Consider the following 24,779-nt stretch of genomic DNA (forward strand, 5'->3'; position numbering starts at 1 on the left):
TTTGACTAGAAGTCATCCTATGAGTAATGTGCTATGGGGCTAATTCACTTAATTTCCTCGTTAAATTTACTTCTGCCCCAAATAGTATTTGCCACTAGATGTTAATGAGCTTAAATTTCTACCTCTCAAGGAAATCATGGCAATTAAAATAATGAAGTTTTCAAGTTTCATAAATATGTGGTCAACCAATCATCAAAGGAGATGGAGTTATCATCTGATTGACACTGGACTTCTTTGAAGATGCTTTCAACTTAGTGGCTCAGGGCCTCAAATCCTAAGGCCACATTGTGGTAGAATGTAGGATTTAAGGGTTTGAATCACTTAGGAACCATCCAGTTTGTTGTGCTACCTTGAGCAGGCAATTAGTACTTCCTAATTTCAGTTTTCACTTTTATAGGCATGAACAGCAAAACTTCTTGAGATTGTCATTGTTAGGAGGAAGTTGGGTACTAATGACTCAATCTCAGTCTCTGACATAGAATAAAGCATAGTCAGTAAATGAATATGACCTGTCATCGTAATTTATTCACAATTTATGGGATATATTTTAGTTATGAAATAGTACTAAATATATTTAATTCACATATGAGTAACTTCAATTATTATTTAAGATTTAAAATTAAGAAAGGTCTAGAAAAAGAAAGACTAAAAGGGATTGGATGACTTGTGGTATTTAGAAATTGCAAAAGGGTCTTAACTTATTTTATTTTATTCCAGAATTTTAATCATCTACTAACAATACAAGAACAATTGTCATGTTTAACACAAATCCAGTGTCTGTAACGTGTGATGATAATATGATCCTGAATGTATTGTATTCAACTTTAACTCTGTCATTTAACTACAAAATCTCTATTTTCTTAAGATACTAACAACTAATATGCTTTTTTTTTCTTCTTGTGCTTTTCCATGGTACCAGCTGCTGCTTCAAAAAATAAAATGAAAGGTGAGCTTCTGTCTATGCTGCATGACTTCCTTTGATTCATTTGTATGTTTGTCTTCTAAATTCTATTAAAAGATGGCACCTAGTCTCTTAGTGATGATATTGTTTCAATATATAGGCACTGATAAATTCTTAAAAATACAAATATTTTATTTTAAATATAAAGTTTCTGATATATTTATGTTTGCATGAGTTTTGAAGTATAGATTTGTTTTCTTGTTTTAGTCCTCAGTTTATATACTAACATTTGCTTATTTTTCTTGCTTTGCTTGTTAAAATTGAAAATTAGAAAAAAAAACTACATAAAATAAAGCTGTTAGAAATTCTCAAAATTATACATCCCTTCACAGAAATATTTGCAAAGGACAGTTATTCCTATCAAAATTGAATATTATTATTTTACATTCACATCCTAGATACATTTTTGCTAGGTACCTGCAAACAGGTGTGTTATTGCTAGGCACCTGAAAGCATTTTTTTATGAGTGAGTGTACACTTGTCTAATGCTTACAATATCTCTCTGGAAGGACCAACTTTTAACTATCTGTCCAAATCTTCATGGATTCACAAATGTTCAAATATGTCTATGAGATAAATTCATTGTTTACCTGTTTGAATTCTACACTCATCAGAGTAATCTATGTGTTTAACTTTTTCTATTACTTAAATAGCTAAAAATTTTATGTTTTAGCCTTTTATTCCAGGCTCTAGTTTTACAGCTAGTTATATCACTATACTTTAGGCACACCTTTGGAATATTAATCCCTTCCTATTTATAAAGCCACAGATTTATTTTGCAAATAATACTTTCCAAGCAATCTCTATTTATACAGTACTAAAGATGTAAAATAATGAGATAAAAATTGTTATCAGTTTTATATTCTTCTTCACACTTAAGCCTAGGCGCTTTTTTTTCTGTTATTCTTGCTGTTACACTAAACATGGCAGAAAAGGTATCTAATCTTAGCCATTGTAATTTTCTGTCTACTTGTGAAAAGAGTAAATACATTCACAGAGCAATTAAGGAATTATTTGATAATGAGAACGTGTTAATATAATTAAAAGCACAATGTTTTTATATAGCAAAATGTTGAGAAGTATGGTTTAGGAATGTGGAATTAAGAACAATATATAGCAATGTATTTATTGTAGGGTACATCACGTGTGTAATGAGAGATAATTTTCAGGAGGAAAGTCCTTGGAGGATGTTTTATGTAGAAGGGGCATGATATGCAGTAATTCTTGAAGGATTGAAAGGATGCACCAAAAAAGTACAGTATAAAAGCAAATAGAGTTAGAAAGGAGAAGTAAATGCATGAAAGCAGGAATGAGTATAATTCCAGCATACTGAGAATTAATTTCGAATGAAAACTGTGCTTTTATATGAAAGTAGTCGGAAATAAATTTGATGATGATACAGTAGGTCCAGGAGTGATCATGATTTTTTTTTGCTGCATTTGAATACATAAAACTTCTAGAGATACATTAATTACATCTATGTTCACTTAATTCTCAACATTAATTGAAAATCATTTAAATTATAGAGGTTGCAAAGTTTCAAGTGAAGGAAAACAAATTTTCTGTTGGAGGATTATAGCCATGAATAATACCATAGGCAGTTTTCAAGTCATGTCAGGACTGCAGATGTCTAGAATTTTTCTAGTATATTTCTGTGTCCAGTTTTGTACTTCTTACATTCCGTTCCCTAACATTTCACACTTAAGCATTTTGTTTAAATCTCCTCTCCCATTTGCATACAACTTTGCAATGGGCTTTCAATGCAATACACCCCATAACTGTGTGTTTGCCTGTACAAAATGTCATAAAGACAGAAATGACACGTCTTCAAAATTAACTCTGTCTCAAGTAGAAATTGAAATTTTATTTGTGATTACTTGAGAAGAATATATAGGAGGTGAAATTGTTAGAAGGAACTTCTGAAACCATTCTTCTTTCAATTTATATGTCAAAGCAAATGGTCTCTAACAGGAGAAAAATTTTGCTAAGATGAAAATAAAACCCCAGATAACATAAGAGCAGATGGTTGCTTAAAAATAGTTCATTTTTCTTGGCCCAGACGAGGTATTTCCCAGGGAACAAAATTCTGGGAAGGATCACAATTCATTCATTTATCCTTATGGAGTCATGCAAATGTTGAGGCCTTCTGGAAGAATGAATAGATGAGTGTGTTCTCTGTCTTTTTTATTATTCATTTTTTGGAAATAAGAGAAATATTTTCATTCTAAATTCCATAGACTGGTGAATTCATGTAGATTTTACAATACAAAATTTAAATAGTATTTTAATAATGTGTGGGTGCTTAGATTAAAAAAAATCCCTTGATGTTAGCAGTTACTAAGAATAGAATACTACCATTCATTCATTTTCATTTTAAAATGTTAATTAACAGTACTACACCAGTATTTAGGAGTAATATATTAAACACATTCGATTTTGATGAAATCATGTGGCAACTATCTTTTTCTTAATCACAATAGAAATTGTTACTGTGAAGGTCAAATTCAATCCTCATATTGATTTTTCAGTTCTCTTAATTTCTATGCATGCTCAATTGTTTTAAAGCTACTTTGGCTTTTTCTGTCTTTTGCATGTATTTTGCTCTGAAGCATAGGCAGTCAAGGTTCCTTCCTTCCTTCCTTCCTTCCTTCCTTCCTTCCTTCCTTCCTTCCTTCCTTCCATCCTTCCCTCCTTCCTTTCTTTTTTCTTTTCCAAACACTTAAGAGCACCACCTAGCATAATGCCTAGTCATTTCTCCAAAATTCCTTAGAGAGATGAATTTGGCCTCCAACATTTTCTAGCTGACTGTGTACATCAGCAGACCTTCCCATTGTTAACTCTTAAGTGGAGGACCAGTGAGACCAACACGTTACTTCTCTGAAAATCTAGATCTGGAAAGGGGAAAAGAGGGAAGGGAAAAATGAAAGAGTTAAAAAAGGAAGATTAGGTTGGTTACTCCTCATGATTATGAATTTTTTATGTAGATTTAATAGGAGAGATTAAATTCAAGAAAAGAAAGAAGAATGAATTAGGCCAGTACAAAAAGGTAAGTGATCAATAAAGTACCCAAGAGTGCACAAGCCATTTACTTTGATGTATTTCTAAGGTTGTAGTTTATCCTATGCATCTATGAAACAGCTTTCTTTTTATGAAGCTCACTAGATAAGTTTCTCATACATACACTCACAGGAAAACAAACTGATACACTTGTCTTTTTCCTATAAAGTTTAATTTGTTGATTTTTGTTATTGCTTTGCTGGGTTTGTTGTTATTTGTTAAGCTCTTGTCTGACACATCTATCAACATGTTGAGTACCCATAATATTAAAAGCTAAAATTCTTAGTTTTCTTTGAAAATCTGAACTGCTTGGATTTATTATTTCTTCTTATGATGCCAATAATGTTCTAGTTTTCTAGGTTTAAAAGAGTTGAAATCTTTCACTTCTCACTAATATGGCTTATATCTAATGGGTTATCTTATCGTTTAATCTTTATATCTTTTTATTCTTCCTCAAATGCTCATTCGTCCCAGCTTGACTGTAACTATTTCTAACTTGTCTATTGCCTTAATTATAGGTACTGTACAATGAACTAAATTCATCTGTGCTTTGTCACTTAGAGAAACAAAACAGATTCTTAATATATTCTTAATATTTCAATGTAAAGTTTTACATTTTTCAATACATTTTTAGAGATTATTCTAATGTAATTTAATAATTGTTAAAAATCATATAAATTTTTAAATTGGTTTTGATGAAGTTTATTAATATATTTTAAGTATATACAATGATCATATTCATCATAGGGAATATTTACTTGTATATAGCGTATCTTAATTTTTTTTCTTATTCCCTTTTTCTCCCTTTAATCATCTTTTACACCTTACTTACAAAAATTTTACTTCTATTCTTCCTTATTCTCTTATTTTTTTCTTATCCATTCCTCTCTTCTCCCTCTCCCTTCCCTGGTTTGCTTTTCTTTTTGATAAATTTCTTCCTGTTTCTCAATATCTATTTCATATTTTGGTCCTTATTTACAGTGTTTTTTTCTCATACCAAAGAAACAATGTGATATTTATACATGAGTGTTCAAGGTATTTCATTTAAAAGTATGGCCTTAAGATGCATTCACTTATCTAGAAACATGCTAAGTTTATTCTTTATGGCTGGGTAGTACTCCACTGCATTAAAAAAAAAAAACACACACACACACACACACAAAAAAAAAAAAAACACACCAAAAAACTACATCTGTGTCCCTTCAGCATCAGATGGTCTTTTTGTCTGTTTCCAAATTTAGCTCTTTTAAACTCTGCTATTATTAACATTGTGAATATATCACCACATTATCATGCTTTTAATTTTGAAGGAAAGATTACAAGAAGTGGGGTAGCTGGGTCAAATGGAACCTCTAGTTTTTGACTGTTGTTTATTTTGTTTTGTTTTGTTTTGTTTTCATTTTGAGGAATCTCCACACTGATTTCCACAGTGGTTGCACCAGTCTATACTTCTACCAACAGTGAAGAAATATTCCTTTTTCCCTAAAGCCTTACCAGACTTTGTTTTGGTTAGTTTCTTTATTATAGCCATTCTTTCTGGGAAGAAATGGAATTTTCACAATGTTTTAAATTACATTTCTTGAATGGCCAGTGATTCTAAACATTTGTTTTATTTATTTGCCATTGATATATTTTCATCTGAGATTTGTGTATTCACTTCAGATGCTCATGTTTGGAATGGGTCTTTACATTTGATTTTTTGATATTCTAATTTTGATATTCTAAATATTTGTCTTTTGAAGAAGAGTTGGCAAAGCATTTTTCCCACTCTGTGGGTTGTCTTTTCACTCTTTTAGTGATTTCTTTGCCTGTACAAAAGCTTTTCAATAAGATAATATTCTAATTGTAGATTCTTTATAACATTCTTTGTATGATTGGGATTTCCTAAATAAAGATTTAGCCTACACCTATGTCTTCAGGATTTCTGTCTTTTCTCCCTCCCAGCAGGTTTAGTGTTTACGTTTAATATTTAAATCTTTGAAACATTTTGATTTTAGTTTAGTGCATGGTGATAGACATGGATCCAGTTTTAATTTTTGGCATGTGGAATGCCCGTTTGTCTTGCTTCATTTTTAAAGACACTGTCCCTCTTCCAGTGAAGGGCCCGTTTGGAAGATAAGATGGCTGAATGTGTTGCTTTACTGAAGAAACTAATTTCTTCATTAATTTCATCTAGAAATTTGCATCCAGGAAAAATGCTTTTAATCTTTAATCCTGATTTGACAGCTTTTAAAATCTAATATTTGATAAAAATAGGAAATATATCATTTTATATCATTTCTAAGCCACCTGATATTAACTAGCATTTTCAAGGTCAATCTTTCACCTCTCCACAATCAACAATCATATTATTGCTCAGTGCTCATATTTTTTTAAAAAATGACATAATTGTTCTGGTTTGCATAAGAATTAAAATGTAATTCCAAGCCCTATGCATATAAATTAAAATAGATATGGAGCTAGAGAATGAACTGTTCAATTTACTGAATTGTTTAAGTAATAGTCACACATTGAATTAAATAGGTGTTATATTCATAGAAGAATATCTCAATAAATCAGCTATAAAACAAAAATATTATATTTATGAACAGATTACATAACACATAGATAGTAACATTAAAATACTGCTTCAAACTATTCCAAGATTTTACATTAGGTGGGATATCTGTTTGAGTTTGTGTCAAGTAGTATATGATGTAATTTGTTTAGCATTTTTTTATTTTTTTAGTCAATCAGACATAATTGAAATTGGTTTTGAAATTGGCCAGATTGGATCACCTTGACAATTTGACTAACATTCTGAAAGTTCACAAAACATTTGTTTAATAATGTATAGAATAACATTTTAAGGGAGATTTACCTAAAATTGGGTCAGAGTAAATACTCAGTAAATTTTACCTATTATCATTTTTTATTATTACTATTACAATTACTCTTTAAATGTCATTTGTTGGGAAAACAAACAAGTATGAAAATATTTTGTTTGTGAACCTATTACCAGCTAAATCTTTTCTATAATTATTAAATTCATCATTATGGTGCAATATTTAATGATAAAATTAAATAATTATATTATAAAATTAAATAATTATATGAAGTATAAGAATTATTCATTATATACAATATTTTTTTCTCTTTTTCTTATAAAAAGGTATACATAGCTTCAACAAAAATTTCAACTGAGTCAAAAAAGATGAGAAAAATTAGGAATTAAATTATATTCAGATATTTATATAAGAATTAAGATGTAGAATTAATTTTTTTATAAATGGAAAAGTTCAGAAATAGTTATTAACCATACATAAAGGAATTTAAAGCATGTTATCTCCCTACAACACATCCTCCTTAAGGATTCTAAGTGGACTGTCTTATGATGGAACCTTTTAAAGACTTTTATCAATTCAAATTTTAGTTTATTTCATTTTTCTAGAAAAGTCATGAAAGGTCCTATCATTACCCTCATTTGCAAAATGTGGAAAAGAAAGCAAAGAGTTATAATTTTCTTTATGTTCTTAAAATGAGTAAGCATCGGGGCAAAAATTCAACAGCAGACAAACTGGAAACTGAATTCAAGCTTTAATCTATTAAAACCTAATGAGTCCTTATTAGTGGATGAAACAGTCTATCAAAATCTGATTCCCTTGTATAAGTGCATTTATTTAAATTTCTTTTATCAGACAAGCATGGGGTGGCAAGTAAGAATAAAGTAGAATGAAAGTGAGTTGTATGTCACACTTATTCTATGGAACACTGACTACCAAAATATTCTCTGGATAGCCTTCTTATTTCTCATTTGGTTTTTCTCCTTTTTTCCTTATGGTCTCTCATTCACTCATTTTATGTTAATCTCATTTACTCCCTCTTGGGAAAGTAAGAAAGTAATTAGTTTCTCAATAAGATGAGTAACTCTCTGGAAACTTTCAAGCATAGTTAATGTGAAATGCTAAGCTCAGAACTGCAAAGCAAGGTTAAGGAGTTTGCTCATGAAAATATCACTGTAAGATAAATCAGTGGGTCAAACTATGCATAATTCTAATTGGTTTTAAAGTCCTTGTACATTCCATATGGTTTCTGTATTTGTCAAATATAAGGGTTTTGACATGAAGTTTTCCCTCCAGATTATCTCCCCCTTCCTGATGTACAGTACAGCCAATTCCAGTTCATGATGGAAAGTGGAAAAACGTGTCTAGACATTCCATTTGCATGTCTGAAAGATCAACATGGTTCACTTGAGTTCACTGAGTTGCTTTTTCCCCTTTCCTGTCTTCCTGAAATTCAAATACAGCCTTGAGCTTTACTGTAGACAAGCACAATTCATTTGACAGCAAAACACAGCACAACTTTGTATAATAACTAGAAATTAGTGTAAATGTTATTATTTAAAAATTTATTTTCATTTCCACTATAAATAAATTATTATAATTTTTTATTCTGTCCAAACACATCTTATTTACAAGGCATGTTCTTTTGGGATTCAACTCATTCGGTTGTTCGCATCATTCATTCTATTATGTTAAGAAACTTGGTACTTGCTTATTTCCCAGCTGCTGTGCGGAGGTGCAGAAAGTCTGTAATTCAAATCATAAAGTTTGTGTTTATTTTATGGTTTCTAATCAGAAAACATTTATAATAATTAGGAATAAAATAGTCAATGTCTAGCAGTTATTAGGCAGTTATGGGCATTTAACTTTGATTCTGTTTTTATAAATTAGAAAAGTCAAAGTTTAAATTAAACTAAAATAAATGTCATATAATCTTTCAAATCTCAAGAAGTTATCATTAAATATTTTTAGTAAAACACTCTTTTGATATGACATTTTAAGATAAAATATCTATTTCTAAAAGTTGTGTGGTTAAAAGTCTTTGAAGATGATCATTTGAGTATTTGGGTTCTAGTATTTCGTCTATTATTTTGCCGTCATATTTCTGTAGAACAAGGACAAAGTGTCAATACTATTTATCTCATAGGCTTGTTGTGATAAAAACTACATAAAACAATTTTAAAACAGCAAATTGATATCAGATATATGTATTTCAATCAAACACAGCCTTGTATATATTTCTGAAACCTCTTTCTATAGCTTGAAAGTCCTGCAGTACAAAAACACTTTTTCCTATTACATATGACTTATTTCTCCCCAGGGGAAATAAATGGAATGACTACTGTTATTTGGTTGTCAAAAACGAAGTATCTCACATATGGGAAGTTTTCTTCTGCATTATTATCACCTTACATTTTTCCAGCCAAGATTTAATAATTAAATGTCCATGTTACTTTGTGCACTAATGTTATGTGTTTTACTTTTCCATATGCTTAGCGATTATAGACTGGAGATATAGCTCAACAGTGTAAGAGTCTGCCTGACATGCTCAAGGTAGTGAGTTCAATTCCCAATTAAAATAAAAAACAAAAACCAATTACACTCAAATTAAAGCATGTATAATTTATTTTCCTAAATTAAACATTATACTACATGGAGAAAATTTTGATTTTTTTTCTTTTTGTCTTTTTCCTTTTTATCAGTACCGGGGATTGAACTCACGACTGCCTGCTTGCAAGGCAGGAGCTTATGCCACTGAGCTAAATCCCCAGCCCTACATGGAGAAAATTAAAACACTCCATAAATGGAATTAAAACTTATTCCATAAATAACCTCAAAATGAATTTCTAAAAATAAACACTTTTTGTAAGTTACAATTTTTTTAAGTTCATGAAATTTAAGGGAAGTTTGTATTTCCCAAGAAACTCACGTATTAAGAATGTGTAGTATTAAGCCTTGATCTACCAACAAAACTTGAATATATAGGGCTTCTTGTAGCAGATTCTAACATTATCATTACCTTCTAAAAGATTATAAGCTACAAAAGTATACACTATTATTTTAATGAAGGTTAAAATACCCATATTACTATACTGTTATCTTTTTCTTTGGTAGAGTCATGCCCTTTGCATAGCAATAGCATTATGAGAGTTGCCCCTATGCCATTTGTGGCATTTGGTAGAAGAGTCTTACATTCAGAGTGAATTTCATCTGATAAGCATGTTATAGATATAATTTGTGATTATCTTTCTACCTAGCTTAACTTTTCTTGTGGCCATGTACTGAAAAGCAATATAAAGGAATACTCTAAATAGGTCACTGACTATAGTGGTCATTTGTGTCTATTTTTATTCTATATGACTATAATACACAAGCAAATGATTGATTTATACAAGATAAGTGATAGATTGAGTATAGCATATATTATTTTAAAATGACTACTGGTTATGTATATTATAAATTTCATTTGACCTGCTAGCTGGAGTGAAACTGTTTACAAAGATAGACTTAAAAATAAAACCCTCAAAATTAGGTTACATTTTTGCCAGGCAGATCATTTGAAACTGTGCTAATTTCTTTCAGTAGCTATTACGCCATGTTTGAATTTTTCTACACATTGTTTTCTTTTTATACCAAAAAATAGTCAACTACTAATATAATTCTTTTGTTTGGCTAGTGATCCTGTGACATCCCTGTTATCCAAGATAAAGGGCATCTAAGTAACACCCTTAAGTGTTTCTGATGGATGCTTATTGGAGCACTTTTGAGTTTCTGTCCAGGATGAATATGCTGCAATGTTTTCTTTAAAGACAATGTATTTTTCGCTGAGATTATTCCCCTCTGAAAACTTATTATGTATGTACTTCATTGATTTAGTTCTTTCTACTATGTGATTGCATTTTTCTTTTTATAAGTATACTGATTTCTGCAAAGTTACGGACTGAGCATCTCGAATTACTCTCTGGGTGGTTTATGTAAATAATAATAATCAAAACCCCTGAAGCTCCTTCCCTGTTCCCAGTGGTATCCCACTGACCTCTTTTCAGCTTGAAAAGGTTCTATCTATTGCTGATTCTTTTTCCTTCCCACTGGCAATTTTCAGCCTACTGTGCTTCTTCATCTGGTTTCTTGACTCTTTCTTGACTTAAGAATTAATTATTGAAATGTATCAGATGCACTCTGAAAATGTCAGTGTATTTGGTTGGATTTACACTAAGAAGCACAGCTTTTCAGCCGACTTGAGTTGGGAACTGAATTTCAAATAATTTCTTTCTCTACACATCCTTTTCACTGGCAACACAAAAACATACTGCAGATAATCTATACCGTCTCTGAAAAGGTTTGTGCTATAGAAAGCTATTTGTCTCTATCACTCTAAAGCAGCATGTTTACCTTTGCATTTTAGTGCCTTTTATGTATTGGTACTTTAACAAACACTTTGCACAGAACTACAAGAGACTCACAGAAGCTGTCCATCTATCCTCCTGCCTCTGAATCAGCCCACAGCTAATTTAATCTGTCCAGTTCAGATCGCTATTGATCTTGCTATGAAAAGAATTCATGACTCCCTTGTATAAGGTGGAATATTCTATACACCTTATTCTCACAAACTCAAGCACAGGAATTCGTACACTGAATAGCACGACAAAGCAGTTTGCGAGTACAACACTTTAAATAAAAAGATTAACATCTCTTGAAAAGAGGGACAGAAGAATTTCAGAAAGCCTTCCTGGTACAGGCTTAGGAACAGAAAAGATGCTTTTAAATCATGAAATATAATATTAAAAGAGTGTTAATAAGACATGTAGTAAAGCTCCTTAGATTTTACACTTCATCATTACCTTGTAAAATTATTACTAGGGACCTATTATACTTTAAGTTTTGCCTGAGGTGCTATTTCATTAGTGTTTTTAATTAACCAAAGAATCAGTATCTCTAGACTTACAAAACAATTATAGTAAAGGAAGATAAATAAGAACCGAGCAAAATAAAAAGACAATAGAGTTATTTCTCAGTGATTAACAATGTGGAGCAAACATAAGGACATATGTTGGGCAATGCTTGGAGTGGTGGCGTTGATATTTTGAGCGAAGTAGGAATTTCTATTTTAAATTGAGTAGATGATATTTGATTATTTAAAGATGGTGAGAAGGGCTGGGGATTTAGCTCAGCGGGCATCAGAGCCTGCCTTGTAAGAATGCAGGCATGAGTTTGATTCCTGGTAGTCCCCGCCATTCCCTCCCCAAAAAACCCGTGAGAATGGGGATACTGGAGAAGTACTATGAATCAAGGGTAAGCCAGTGTCATGTTCCTTGGAAGGTATGTTTTTGGCGTACTTAAGGGAGCAAGAAGTCTGCGTGGATGGTATATACTGAGACTGTAGAAGAGAAGGTGGAGTCAGAGGGCTCACAAGACCTCGTTGGTTGCAAAGTACTGTGTAAGGTAGATTATGCATTTGGTTTTTGTGGAGCTGTGTGCTACAGTCTGCCTACGAATTTAAAGAAACATTCTGCTTTGTTGTTGTTAGTGGGAGTTGAAGATGTGATTGTAAAACTGTGTGAAGGGGATAATTTTCGTTTAATCATGTGTTCGTAGGCAGTTGTTAATAAGAAACTTAATATCATTGTCCATTTCAGATCACTATTGATCTTGTATAAAAGGAATTCAAAGCTCCCTTCCATGTGGCAGAATATTCTCAAAGCATATTCTCTCAAACTCAGCCACAATACATCATACACTGAATTGCACAGCAAGGCGGGTTGAAAGTTGAAGGACTTGTATGTGATTCGGAGGGACAACTAATGAAATTGTTTACAGTTTGGAGGGGAAATGCAGAGAACGAACAGTCAATGATGTTTCTGTGACTTTGGCTTTTACCAAATGACACACTCTCTAGGCTGTCAAACCCTATTAGTTGGGACGGAGAAGACTATAGGAAATAATATATGGGAGCTAGATGTAAACCAATGGTAAACCTGTTGCTTTGAATGTGTGAGGTCCTGGGTTTAGGACTAAGGATGACTCAGCCTGAAAGAAGTAATAATTTACGGTATCTATATATGAAAAGTCCATAGATTATAGCCATTCTCCATAGCTGAGGTGTCTGCCTGTTATACATTATATACATCATTCATAAATATGTAAGTGTAAAATATGTAGTACCTATAATAACATACAATTGCATGATACTCCATAATATGAACAATGAAAATCTGTATTTAATTCATGGACTAAATTAGGTTGTTTCTTTCTGTTCTCATTTAAAGCAGCATATACTTTTAAATATGTTGAACGTCATAGTTCTTTGAATTTTGAGCACCGAAAGCTGTGGTTTGGGGTTAAATGATAAAACAAGTACTATATTTTCTTTTGCATTACTCCAGATAATTTTCAAATAAAATTACTAAAATTCACATTTTTATCAATACAGTTTGCAAGTACAGAAGTTGCTAAGTCATTGAGTTTATCCAGTATCAAATAAAATAGTGTAAGAAAATAGCATTCATTTTGATGGCTCTATGTGACCAATTCTTACTTCTGTAATCTGCTTCTTGATAATAAACAGGTAATATTTTACCTGAAATATTTTAACCATTAATTAATCAAGTTTTTTCTAGGAATAGAGAATGATTGGATAGCATATTTGGCTTTTTAATATCACTTTAAAAATATATTTTATTATTTTAAAGTATTCAGAAAGACATCATGTGTTAGAATACACAGAATTTAGTAATTACATATATTCTTATCTTTTAAATTTTTATTGTTCGAAGCTTTTCAAATTTAATTCCATATGATCTCTAGTAATGATATTGAAGTTTTATATTCATGAAACAGAAACGGAGAATTAGAAAGTATGCATTCTTCTCAATTATATACTTTAAATACTTTATAAGTGGTTTTGTTTTAATACAAGATTATCTCTGATAATAGATTATAGAAATTTTATATAAAGAATTTTATATGAAATTAAAATGAGATGGTGTTAAATATTTTATCTGAAATTTCATGTTCGATAATCTTTTTCCCTTTCAATTTTTCTTATTCTCCATTTCTTCATGTTTCCTTTCTTCTTAACATCAAAACACACTTTTAATAATTCCTCCTCCTCATCCCAATACAGTAAAATGATCAACAACAATCTGTCAATAGCCCTCTATAAAGTAAAAAAAGAATATGTGTGTTAATAGAAGACAATGATTATCCTATTTGGATTACAAATGCTTTTAAACAACCAAACAAAAAAAAAATAAACATTTTAATTACTTTGATTAAAATCTTTCCAAAGGAACTGCTGAGTCACTATATAAACATAAATCCTTACATACCACTCAAGGGGTCCCATCAGAGGCTTTTCAGGTAGAACTTGCTGGAGCTTTATGATAACTATTGCAGATATTGAATATTTCCTTTTATAAATTATAAATATGTAGAAAATGAAACTGCATTTCTGCAGCTAGAAAAATATAGTAGTTTCATTACATTTTCTTCTTAATTTTTATTGTCTTGACGTCACAATACTGAGCAGCCTAAACACTGCTGGGTTTAGAAGCATGGAGCCCGGTGAACACAAAACATAAGCAGATTGGAAAATTGAGCAAGGAAATAGAAAACATGGGCACACCTGTGAGACACTGCACTTCAGTGATAAGGCAAATACCAAAAAAACATGTGGTGACTTGATGTTCTTTTCCAGTGGACCTAAAACTGATATTTGCATTCTGCTACACTCTATTAAATTTTCAATAGCATTATATTTAAAATAGTAATATTGCATTTAAAAATAACTTTATTCCTAAAAATTCCTAATGAACGTTAAAAAGGCCCACTCTATTAGTTTGATGTGGGTTGAGACAAATCTTCAATTTTTAAAAGATGCTTTATCTGCCAGGTGCATAAAACAAAGCACAATCAAATTAGTTATGTCTGTAACAATGCTTCAAAATTGTATTACCACATTATAAATTTCACCAGAAGCACTTCAAATAACATTCTGAATGTTTCCAACTCTCCATTTCTTACCAAGCAATTTCACTTACCTTTATCTAATTATTCCATATTAAATATTGTGAGATAACAGCAATACAAATGAAGACTATATGACTAACAGACATTAAGTAATTTATTTTAGAATTTCCAGTGAATAAATAGTATTACGGAAGCAGATCTTCATATTGTGAGTGAATTACTTTTCTACCTCACACTTCTTTTAATGTTTATGTACTAATAGACATAAGCTGTCCAGCTTCCATTTGAAAGTGTGCGTAGGAAGACACTTATTGTAAATGAAGGATCACTAAGAGACTGGAGAAAGGAAAAGTAACATGAGTGGGAAAAAAGAAAATTGAGGGCTCAGGAGTAACCTATCTTGACTGAGGCCTTCAGGGAAAGATAAATCATTTGGTTTTCTTTGATGTGCTAGTGTCATATAAATGAAAAAAAAGAGTAGTAAATGTGTAAAATAGTAGTAAATAAATATAAATTGATGGTACTAAAGTAATACGCATATTGTTTAAGTGTTTGAAATAAAATGAAAAGTGAAAATTTAGGGTCTTATTAGTCCACAAATAAACAAACCATTGATGAGATCATCAAAACTGGCTGCATAGTAGAATTTATGCTCTTTTGTTTCTGTTCATTTCTTATTTTGACACTGATGAAAAGTTTTCCAGTAAACTATAGAGTGCAAGGTGATATTAAATGGAATTCACAGAAAGCCACATGGCAATTGATACTGTACAATCTTTGATAAAAATGGACTTTCAGTAAAAACTAAGATAGCATTTGAAGCAATGGAATATGATACATTTTTAACTTTCTTCTATAATATCAAACATTTCAGTGCTTTTCTAAAATATGTATAAGTTGTTTGATAAATAACTTTAGCTTTGAATCATAACTTTTATTAGTGAAACAAGACACTTTCATGTGTTTTTAATCTCTACCAAATTTCCAGGATCTTTTGACCACGTAAACCTTTTGCATCATCCTGCTCTTAACAGGTCTCATATTGCTAGCTGTTTAAATAAAAGGCCCTGAAAAGTTTTTTTTATTTAACCTCTTATGATCAATATTATTTATGTCTAGAAAGCCCCTGGAGAGAAATAAACATGCAGGATCGCCAGAAGACACGGAAGCAGGCAGTAGAGACCAAATTATCCGTGTAGTCCTTCTCTATCCTAGTTACTTTTCTGTCAAGCTTTTCAATGAGTATCTCTGTCTGTGGAGGAGCACCGTGTCTACTCCTGTGGAATGCTGACCTCCCAAAGTGCAATGCTGAGATGCAAATGCTATAGAAAAGATCAGAAGAGAGATGTTGGATTAGATACACCAAACACAGCTCCATGACATATGACAGGAAAACTTCTCCACATGTTTTATTAGCACTTTCCACAGCTGTCCTCATCTCTGGTCCCATTTGGGTGACTTTGATTTTATGTACCTTGTGCTGTCTTGCACTTGTTACTTGCTTAGTATTTTGGGGCATGTGATTATCTTTATTTATATGTCTTGCTCTCTTACACAATGAGAAACTTTACTAGTCCCTCATATCAGGGCTGGTCATCTATAGGTATTAACTGTATGCTTTTTGAATAAATTGAGTGAATCATGAAAGTATTGTCAGTCCATGTATATAATGGCAGCTAATAATAACAATATTGCAAATGAAAATAGGCGGCTCTTATTAAACACTTACTAAGCTCAGATGCTTTTCTAAGCACTTTTCATCCTTTATCTCATTTCATCTTTATTACAATCCTAGAAAAAAATACTTGTTATGTGCTTCATTGTTACAGCAATAATTTGCATGATAATTATTCATTTGATATTTCCATTTTCCAGGTATGACCTACTTTTTCTACTTATCTTTACATTATTAAATGCTTTAATGAAGTGCAATCAAATTTGCTATAAATTCCCAATCCAAAAAGACTATACTTACTCTAAAATAGATACAATATAGGTTATAACTGTTTCTTAGAACATTTTTAGAGGATCCCTTAGAAAAAACAATGGCAAGGAACTCATCGGTGAAAAGAATAGACGTTTTTGATGTAGTTATATTACATGACCATGCAAGAAGATATTTATGATAGCAACATTATTATCACTAAGCCCAAAATATTTTTAAATGCAAATTTTCATGCATTTACTTGAGATTGAAGTAAATGTGTAATTATCTGTTACTCATTCCATCCACTTTGAAGTTCTATTTATCTATAACTTAACCATTTTGTGTGTTTCATTTTGAAAAATCTAGGGCCACATTTTACATCCGTTTTTATTGTTATTGTTGCTATTGCTTCTTTGTTTTGTTTTAGTGTATTAGTTTTTCAGAAAAACAAATTTAACTAGTCAACCGGATAACACAGCAAATCTGTCCTTTTAATTAGTATAATTTCCCCGTGTATTTCTCTTTTCTTCTTGCATCAGATGTTAACCTTAAGCACTATTAAAGTTATACACTGAGATGTGTCCACTTTTATATCTAACCCTCTCCCACTTCATACTAAATTTTAAACTTTGATCATACATTTGAATTTTGCTGGAAATATTAGTATTTTTTCACTACCTCAACATATTTTCAGATATATTTTCATTTCAAACGAATTTTTGATATATAGGTTAATATACGCTGAAATGATACATTCTCTGCTATTTAATTTTCTTAGATCTTAAAAATCTTCAGTAATCTCCATCATTTGTATTTAATTTATACTTGAAAATTTGGGAACAAAATGTTACAGCCAATAGGATGGAAAACAAAAACATCCTTCTAAGTATTGTGTAATATTAGCAACATTCTATGAGTCACAGAAGAATACTTTAAAGACCTAGGATCAATGGGAAACATATTATTTATTCATTTGATCATTTAATATTTTATTTTGTTTAAATACGTGCAAACTCCATCTGAAAAATAAGAGGAAGCAGGCTGGGGATTTAGCTCAGCCTGACAAACATGAGATTATTTGATCCCTAGTACAACAATAACCCCCCAAAAAAAAGAGAGAGAAGAAAAGTACTTTCAGTATTTCTTTTTCTTATAGTATTAATAACTCTGTAATAGGGCTGTTTTAAAAATAGATTTTAAGAATAACAAAGATCATGATGTAGAGTAATTACTATTTTGGATGTGATGTGGCCATGACACTGACAGAGAAAATAAGTATATTATCATTTATGAAAAATAATGATACTCTTTTTATTTATTTGACTTTTACTACATTAGATTTGCCTAGGCTATCCATGGACGTACCACTGTAGTACAGAATAGCAACATAAGACATCATTTAGCAGAGCTTATAATTGAGCAAATTAAAAAAAAATAGCTTGACTTAACGAAAAATTTTTACATCTTTCTTACTCAGAAGAATTACTGCAAAATTAGGTTCAATATATACACTGGATTTTGAATTTAGGTGAGAAGGAATTCAATATTAAATAAAATAATCATAAAAGATCATTCAAAAAAGTAATTACCATGCAGCCTTGAGACTGTGAAATAAAGAAAGCTGAAAGAAGTAGAATATAAGAAGTCACCACTGAGAAAAAAATCCCAGACCGTGGCAGAGGAAGAGCCTGGACACTCTTGGTAGAAATGGTAAACAGCATCTGACATAAAAGTTTAGTCAGCAAGTCTAGAATTCACTGGACAAGAGTATGCAGTGAGAAAGAAACTGTATATCTGAACATAAAAATGTGCTTGTTGCAAATGTGGCTTTTTTTCCAGAGGAAAATATTTTTCAAATTATTTCAACAGATTGAATAATGAACCTTTTACAGATATTTTTATCATAGATGCATTTTTCTAAAATATCACTTTGGTAGAATACAGAAATTTAATTTGCGTATTTTATTGAGAATATTAATTGAGAAATGGATTGGTTTTATGTTTTCATGTAATTTTATTTAAATCTGCCACATATGTGCCCTTGATATCATTGTCTTATCAATAAAGCTATTTTTGATTCATTTTACATTCATTTTTCTAGCAGATCTTAATTCCCATTCAAGTTGTCTCAGATACTATAAAACTTTTTGATTTGTCTATGCTGTGCTCAAAGTTTTAATCCAGTATCTAAGGGCGTATTTGTTATTCATGAAGTAATAGGTTTCTCAAAATATCTTTTGAAAATCTGACAGAAAACACTTGCAATTATCAAAGCTTATATTTGTACTAAATCTGTGATCTTTTTTTATTTTATAGCTTTTAAGAATTATATTAAGTGGCCTTTATATCAGAAATATCACTAAATGAAATAATTTGGTAAATATATCTTGATAATTGAGAGGAATAATATATATCCTACGTTTTCTTAGAAATTATTTTGGATCAAATGAATCAGTCACAGTTATAGCAGCAAATACTCAAAATAATGATAATTTGAACATAACTGAACAAAAAAGCTTTTAACAAAGAAATATGTAGGATTCAGGATTACCACAAGAAACAGTGCACTACCTTATGGCAAATAACTGAGGAAGGAGCCCAAGCCCTCAGCCTGAAGATACAAAAGAAGATAATGACTTGTAAGGTAACAAAGAGAATGGAGTAGAGAAGGTACCTTTAAAGTGAGAGAACCACCTTGATGTGACCCTGCAGGAAAGTCTGATTCTGACCTCTCCCTTTTCTCCCTTTGATTTCTTGAAACAGGTACGCATTTCAGTAACTTAAGCAGAGGCCAAAACAAAAATGTCCATTGTGTAACTTATCAGGGAAGAACCAGAAAAAAATAGAGAGCAGGAAGTGGATCAAGACTGGGAAAAAAAAAATATAGCCAATACAGGGAAGGCTTTCATCTCTCTCCTCTTTATTTTATACATACATACAGACATAGAGCCACGCATGCGTAAATTAGAATTTTCCCAAACAATCAAAATGTCGAATTGAGATTGTGGTTGTGATGTAAAGTATAAACTTCTGCCATCTACGAAAAATGCAAGCAGGCAAAGAACTTTCTGGGAGACAGAGCATCCATTCCAGTGATTTCTATTTACAAAGCCTCCTTGAACTTGTTACTTAAACTGAACATTAATATCCAAATTGCTTTAGCTCTGGGAGAAAAGATCACTGTAAGATTTTTATACTGCAGGTAAATTAAAAAAAAAGATCATGTAAATGTTGAATTAAGATAATATAAATAATTTTCAAAAGAATTACAATTGGGAGGACATAACAAGGGCAGTAAAGGAAACAAATATGTAAAACCAAAACAAGATAAATTAAGCATATATTGTCAGTATTGCAAAAGGCAAATTCTTTGCTTACTCAATAGGTACAAATAAAAGATGTTTAGAGATATATTTTTTATCGTGCAACTGCAAAGGTAGGCAGATCTGCTTCCCATGATTGATGATATTGTTTTCCCTTTTAACATGACAGAATTTGTTAAAAAGCTAAAACAAGGTAAAACAACTTTGCTCCAAGGAATATTGGGATCCATACTGCATATAGCAGGTGTATGGTGTGTATGAAATATCCAGATACCTTAAAGTACTTTTCAAAAGCTGGAACTTTATTTGAAAATTCGTAAGACTGTCTTGAATTTGAGGAAGCAAAAAAGACAGGTCATGATAGAGAAATATTGGTGGAAATGAAATGTAAGAAGAAGAAAAAAAGAAACGTAGGAAGAGACAGAGTTGCTTTTCAAAAGGGGGTGAATATAAAAGGAAAGAAAAGCAACTGGAAAGAAAGATAAACAATATGATTCCTGATATCATGCACTGCTCTGGTACGGCTGCAATTTTTAGTTTCTTAATAGTGCATGTAACTCTCTCTCTCTCTCTCTCTCTCTCTTCCTCTCTCTCTCTCTCTCTCTCTCTCTCTCTCTCTCTCTCTCTCTCTCTTTCTCTCTCTCTCTCTCCTGTCTGTCACACACACACACACACACACACACACACACACACACACACACACTACTTGCTACTAAAAGGTAGACTCCAGGCTGCTTTCTCCAGCGTTGCCTACTCCCTCTTCAGGCCAGAGGCTCTAGGGCCAGCTAGCAGCAAGCCCATTAGAGAAAGCTAAAAATGGGACAGACAAGTAGAGCACTGTATAGTGAGGGCAATAGAAGTCAAAATGCCTGTGTGGAGGTAGCACACCTAGATTCAGGTGGGTTTTGTTTCGTTATGATTTACATAAATTGAGGCGACCCTGTAAGTGTAGCTAGGCACTGATCACCAAGATTACTCTACATTTTCTTATTCTTTCATGCAGGGCACTACCTATAAAAACAAAAAAACCAAAAAATAGTCTATGCTAGTCACTTTGAAAATTTATTCTATGTTATCACAAAATAAAGCACATCAAGCTTCCCAAAGAAGTTTTGTGAGACTGTAAAAATAAAATCAATAAAACATTACTATTGACTACACATTTATCTCAATAAAACAAAGGCATACTGTCATCCTATTTGTTTTAAAAAGAAAAAGTAATATTTTAACAAAATTTTGAAGAATACTATTTTACAATATTCTCATTTAAAAACATATGCAATAAAAATAGAATATTAAGTCATAAAAGTACAAAATTGAAATATTCATATAAAGTGAAAGTATATTTCAATTTATAGCAAATTACAAATGACAAAAAGTTATACTCTTTTTAGTTCTGTTTTACAGAAATCCAATGCTAGTACCTTAGTCATACATATTGTTTCAAAACAAATTATTTTATTTCAATATGCTTTCGCATAATTTATTTTAATGCTGATATTATCTGTAATGGTACATTCCCATAAACTGCCACTTCAGTTATCAGGGATGGTTTACTTTTCTTTTATTCTTATTATTTTTATTGAAAAAAAGTAAAATAATTTCATAACAAATAGGAAATAACAATAGTTAATACCCTGTCGTCTTCATATAATACATTGTCATCTTCAAAGTAATTAGAGAATAAGATATGGACATAAAATTTTTCCAGTTGATATTAGCTTGAACATTCCTTTTAAATGAAATTAGAGGCACTAATAATATATCTGCTTTGCACTTCTTTGCTTTGGAGAGTCCCCACCTACCAGAACTTCTGGTTTGTTCACTAAAAATTCAGCTACTTCCACGACACTTGGACAAGTTACAAAGATTTTAAGAATGTTTTACAGACTTTAAAAACCCTATAATAGCAGTTTTATTCTAAAAGCCATGTCTCAGGAAATATAAGGAAATATGTCTCAGCCAAATATAAGAGATGCATAAATATGTATGGTGTGTGGTACAGAGTTTCTGTGGTTTCTCTAGACATTCCACTCTCAAGCATATGGATATGATCACCAACATGGATGGATCCTGAATATGTGTATATTTATAGCATGAAAAATGATGAGCCAGTCTATGCATATGGAAAGGCAAGAATTAAGCTAAATTTAGACATGATTGGAAGTTTAGAGTTCAAATATCATCATGGCTCTTTTCAACAACTTTCTCCCTACATTCATCTAATTTGGCTGTATTCTTAGTCTTTAAATACAAAAGGCAATATTTTTCTTTGGATTCTGATTGTACCCAAATTTACCTTCGTTAGCTGTCTCATTATCAGAATGAGAAAACGATGACTCTTCCCTCCCTCAGGGGTGTGTGTGTACTGTGTTGTGTTGTGTTTGTGTCAGTCCTTGAAGAACTTGGGGCACTTAAGGAAACAAGAGAACCTAGAGTGTTAGAATTCATTGTTAAATATTAGCGAAGTTAAATATGTCAATAAATCTTTCTTATCATTCTTTTTATTAAAAGCTACACAAAAGCATATTTCATTGTCTTAAACAGCCTCCCTGTACATAAATTTTAAGTATCTTTGTAAAAGTAAGTTTATGATACTACACTCAATCACTTAAATTTCAAGATAAAGTCAATATTTTGATTTTAAAATTTGTTTTCATAGTTAGATTAATTTCTTTCAACTCAGGAGGAAACATTCCCTTTTCATAATAATTAACTACATAGATCCTGTTTCAATTCAGAGCATGATACTTGTTGTCAGTTTATTTTTAAGGCATTTAGAAGTATTTGAATAATTATGATGAAATTTGATAAATATCTTAGGGTATCAAAATTAATGTTTACGTGAGTCCTTCAATTTTCTACTTAAAGATGTCATACAATTGTTGGTATCACCTTATTATTTTTCTTTTAAAATAGAGATAAGAGATAGGTCTGCAGAGGAGGAGCTGGGCAGATCTGGGGTGCCCTCACTGGCCTCTCTGCGTGTCTGGAGGACTCTGGATATCTCCGCCCAGACTGCTGGAGTTCCCCCAGGCTTCCAGGTGCAGTAAAGGGGCGAGGTGGGTTTGAGGCTATCACATCAGCCTCCCCATTCCGGCTCCACTTGGAGACCTGCTGAGCTGCCGACGGATGGGCGGGCCCACACTATCAGCCTAGCCCAGCCTGTTTAGCTGCCGCGCCTGGACATAGGTCTGCAGAGGAGGAGCTGGGCAGATCTGGGGTGCCCTCACCGGCCTCTCTGCCTGTCTGGAGGACTCTGGATATCTCCGCCCAGACTGCTGGAGTTCCCCCAGGCTTCCAGGTGCAGTAAAGGGGCGAGGCGGGTTTGAGGCTATCACATCAGCCTCCCCATTCCGGCTCCACTTGGAGACCTGCTGAGCTGCCAACGGATGGGCGGGCCCACAATATCAGCCTAGCCCAGCCTGTTTAGCTGCCGCGCCTGGACATAGGTCTGCAGAGGAGGAGCTGGGCAGATCTGGGGTGCCCTCACCGGCCTCTCTGCGTGTCTGGAGGACTCTGGATATCTCCGCCCAGACTGCTGGAGTTCCCCCAGGCTTCCAGGTGCAGTAAAGGGGCGAGGTGGGTTTGAGGCTATCACATCAGCCTCCCCATTCCGGCTCCACTTGGAGACCTGCTGAGCTGCCGACGGATGGGCGGGCCCACAATATCAGCCTAGCCCAGCCTGTTTAGCTGCCGCGCCTGGACATAGGTCTGCAGAGGAGGAGCTGGGCAGATCTGGGGTGCCCTCACCGGCCTCTCTGCATGTCTGGAGGACTCTGGATATCTCTGCAACCAGGGAGGGTCCACAGGTTCCTGAAGCACTACGGCCTGTGGTGAGTACCCTAACCCGGCTGCGATTGAAGAACTGTGGAGCTTCCAAGGGGCAGGTGGGCGCACAGTGTCCCTGAGGCCCAGCTTGTCTGGAACTGCGGAGTTCTGAGCAGGCAGAGGAGAGCCACTAGTTCTGTAGGCCCAAAGGCTTGGGGTAGCGTGGTGCCAGAGTCTCAGTAGCTCCAAACATAGAAGGGGATTTTCAACAGATCCTGAGGAAGCTTTCAAATAACACTTGAAACACAGAAACATAGGAAAATGACAAAACGAAAGACCAAATTACAACCTCAAACCTCCAGCCCATCTCAAGAAACCCTAGGAGCGATGTATATAGAAGAAAATATATCCCATCCACCTCATATATCGGACACAATAGCCACTGAAATTGACAAGCAACTCCAGGAAGCTTTAAAGAAATTCAAACTCGAAATAATCTCCCAGATAAAAGAAGAAATGATAAAAGAAATGAAAGAGATTCTAAATATATCTAAAGAAAACACAGATAAAAAATTGGAGGAACTAAACAAAAAGATAGAATCCCTAGACGAGCAATATAAGAAACAAACAGAATACATAATGCAGATGCACAGAGATATACAGGAAATAAAAAACTCCACTGAAAGTTGTAAAAACCGCCTTAATGAAAGTGAAGATAGAATTTCAGACCTTGAAGACAGGATTGCAGCTAGTGAACAGGAAAGGAAAGATCTTTTGAAAATAACAAGGAATCAGGAAACAACAATTCAACAACTGCAGGACGATGCAAAGAAGAATAACATAAGAATGATAGGGATTAATGAAAGAGAGGGAGACAACATGAAGGATGTCAGGAGGATATTTAGAGAAGTAATAGCTGAAAATTTCCCAAGCATGAGATCAGAAACTGA

At 32.7% G+C, this 24,779-nt stretch overlaps 1 protein-coding gene across 3 annotated transcripts in view; it reads left to right on the forward strand.

Moving 5' to 3' along the window:
• The window catches only part of Cadm2 (cell adhesion molecule 2), a 980,415-nt gene that overhangs the window by 684,990 nt on the left and 270,646 nt on the right, over window positions 1-24,779 (forward strand). For 2 of the 3 annotated variants that reach the window (XM_063224759.1, XM_063224757.1), the window contains exon 2: window positions 920-946. The exons of the other annotated variant lie outside the window; for it this stretch is intronic. In XM_063224759.1, coding sequence (XP_063080829.1) covers window positions 920-946 — 27 coding nt within the window. The remainder of the gene's footprint in view (window positions 1-919; window positions 947-24,779) is intronic. 3 annotated transcript variants of the gene reach the window in all.

The sequence above is a fragment of the Cavia porcellus genome, unplaced genomic scaffold (genome assembly GCF_034190915.1).
Source record: "Cavia porcellus strain 051 isolate PalLab524CR breed Dunkin Hartley unplaced genomic scaffold, mCavPor4.1 scaffold_15, whole genome shotgun sequence".
Taxonomy (NCBI): Eukaryota; Metazoa; Chordata; class Mammalia; order Rodentia; family Caviidae; genus Cavia; species Cavia porcellus.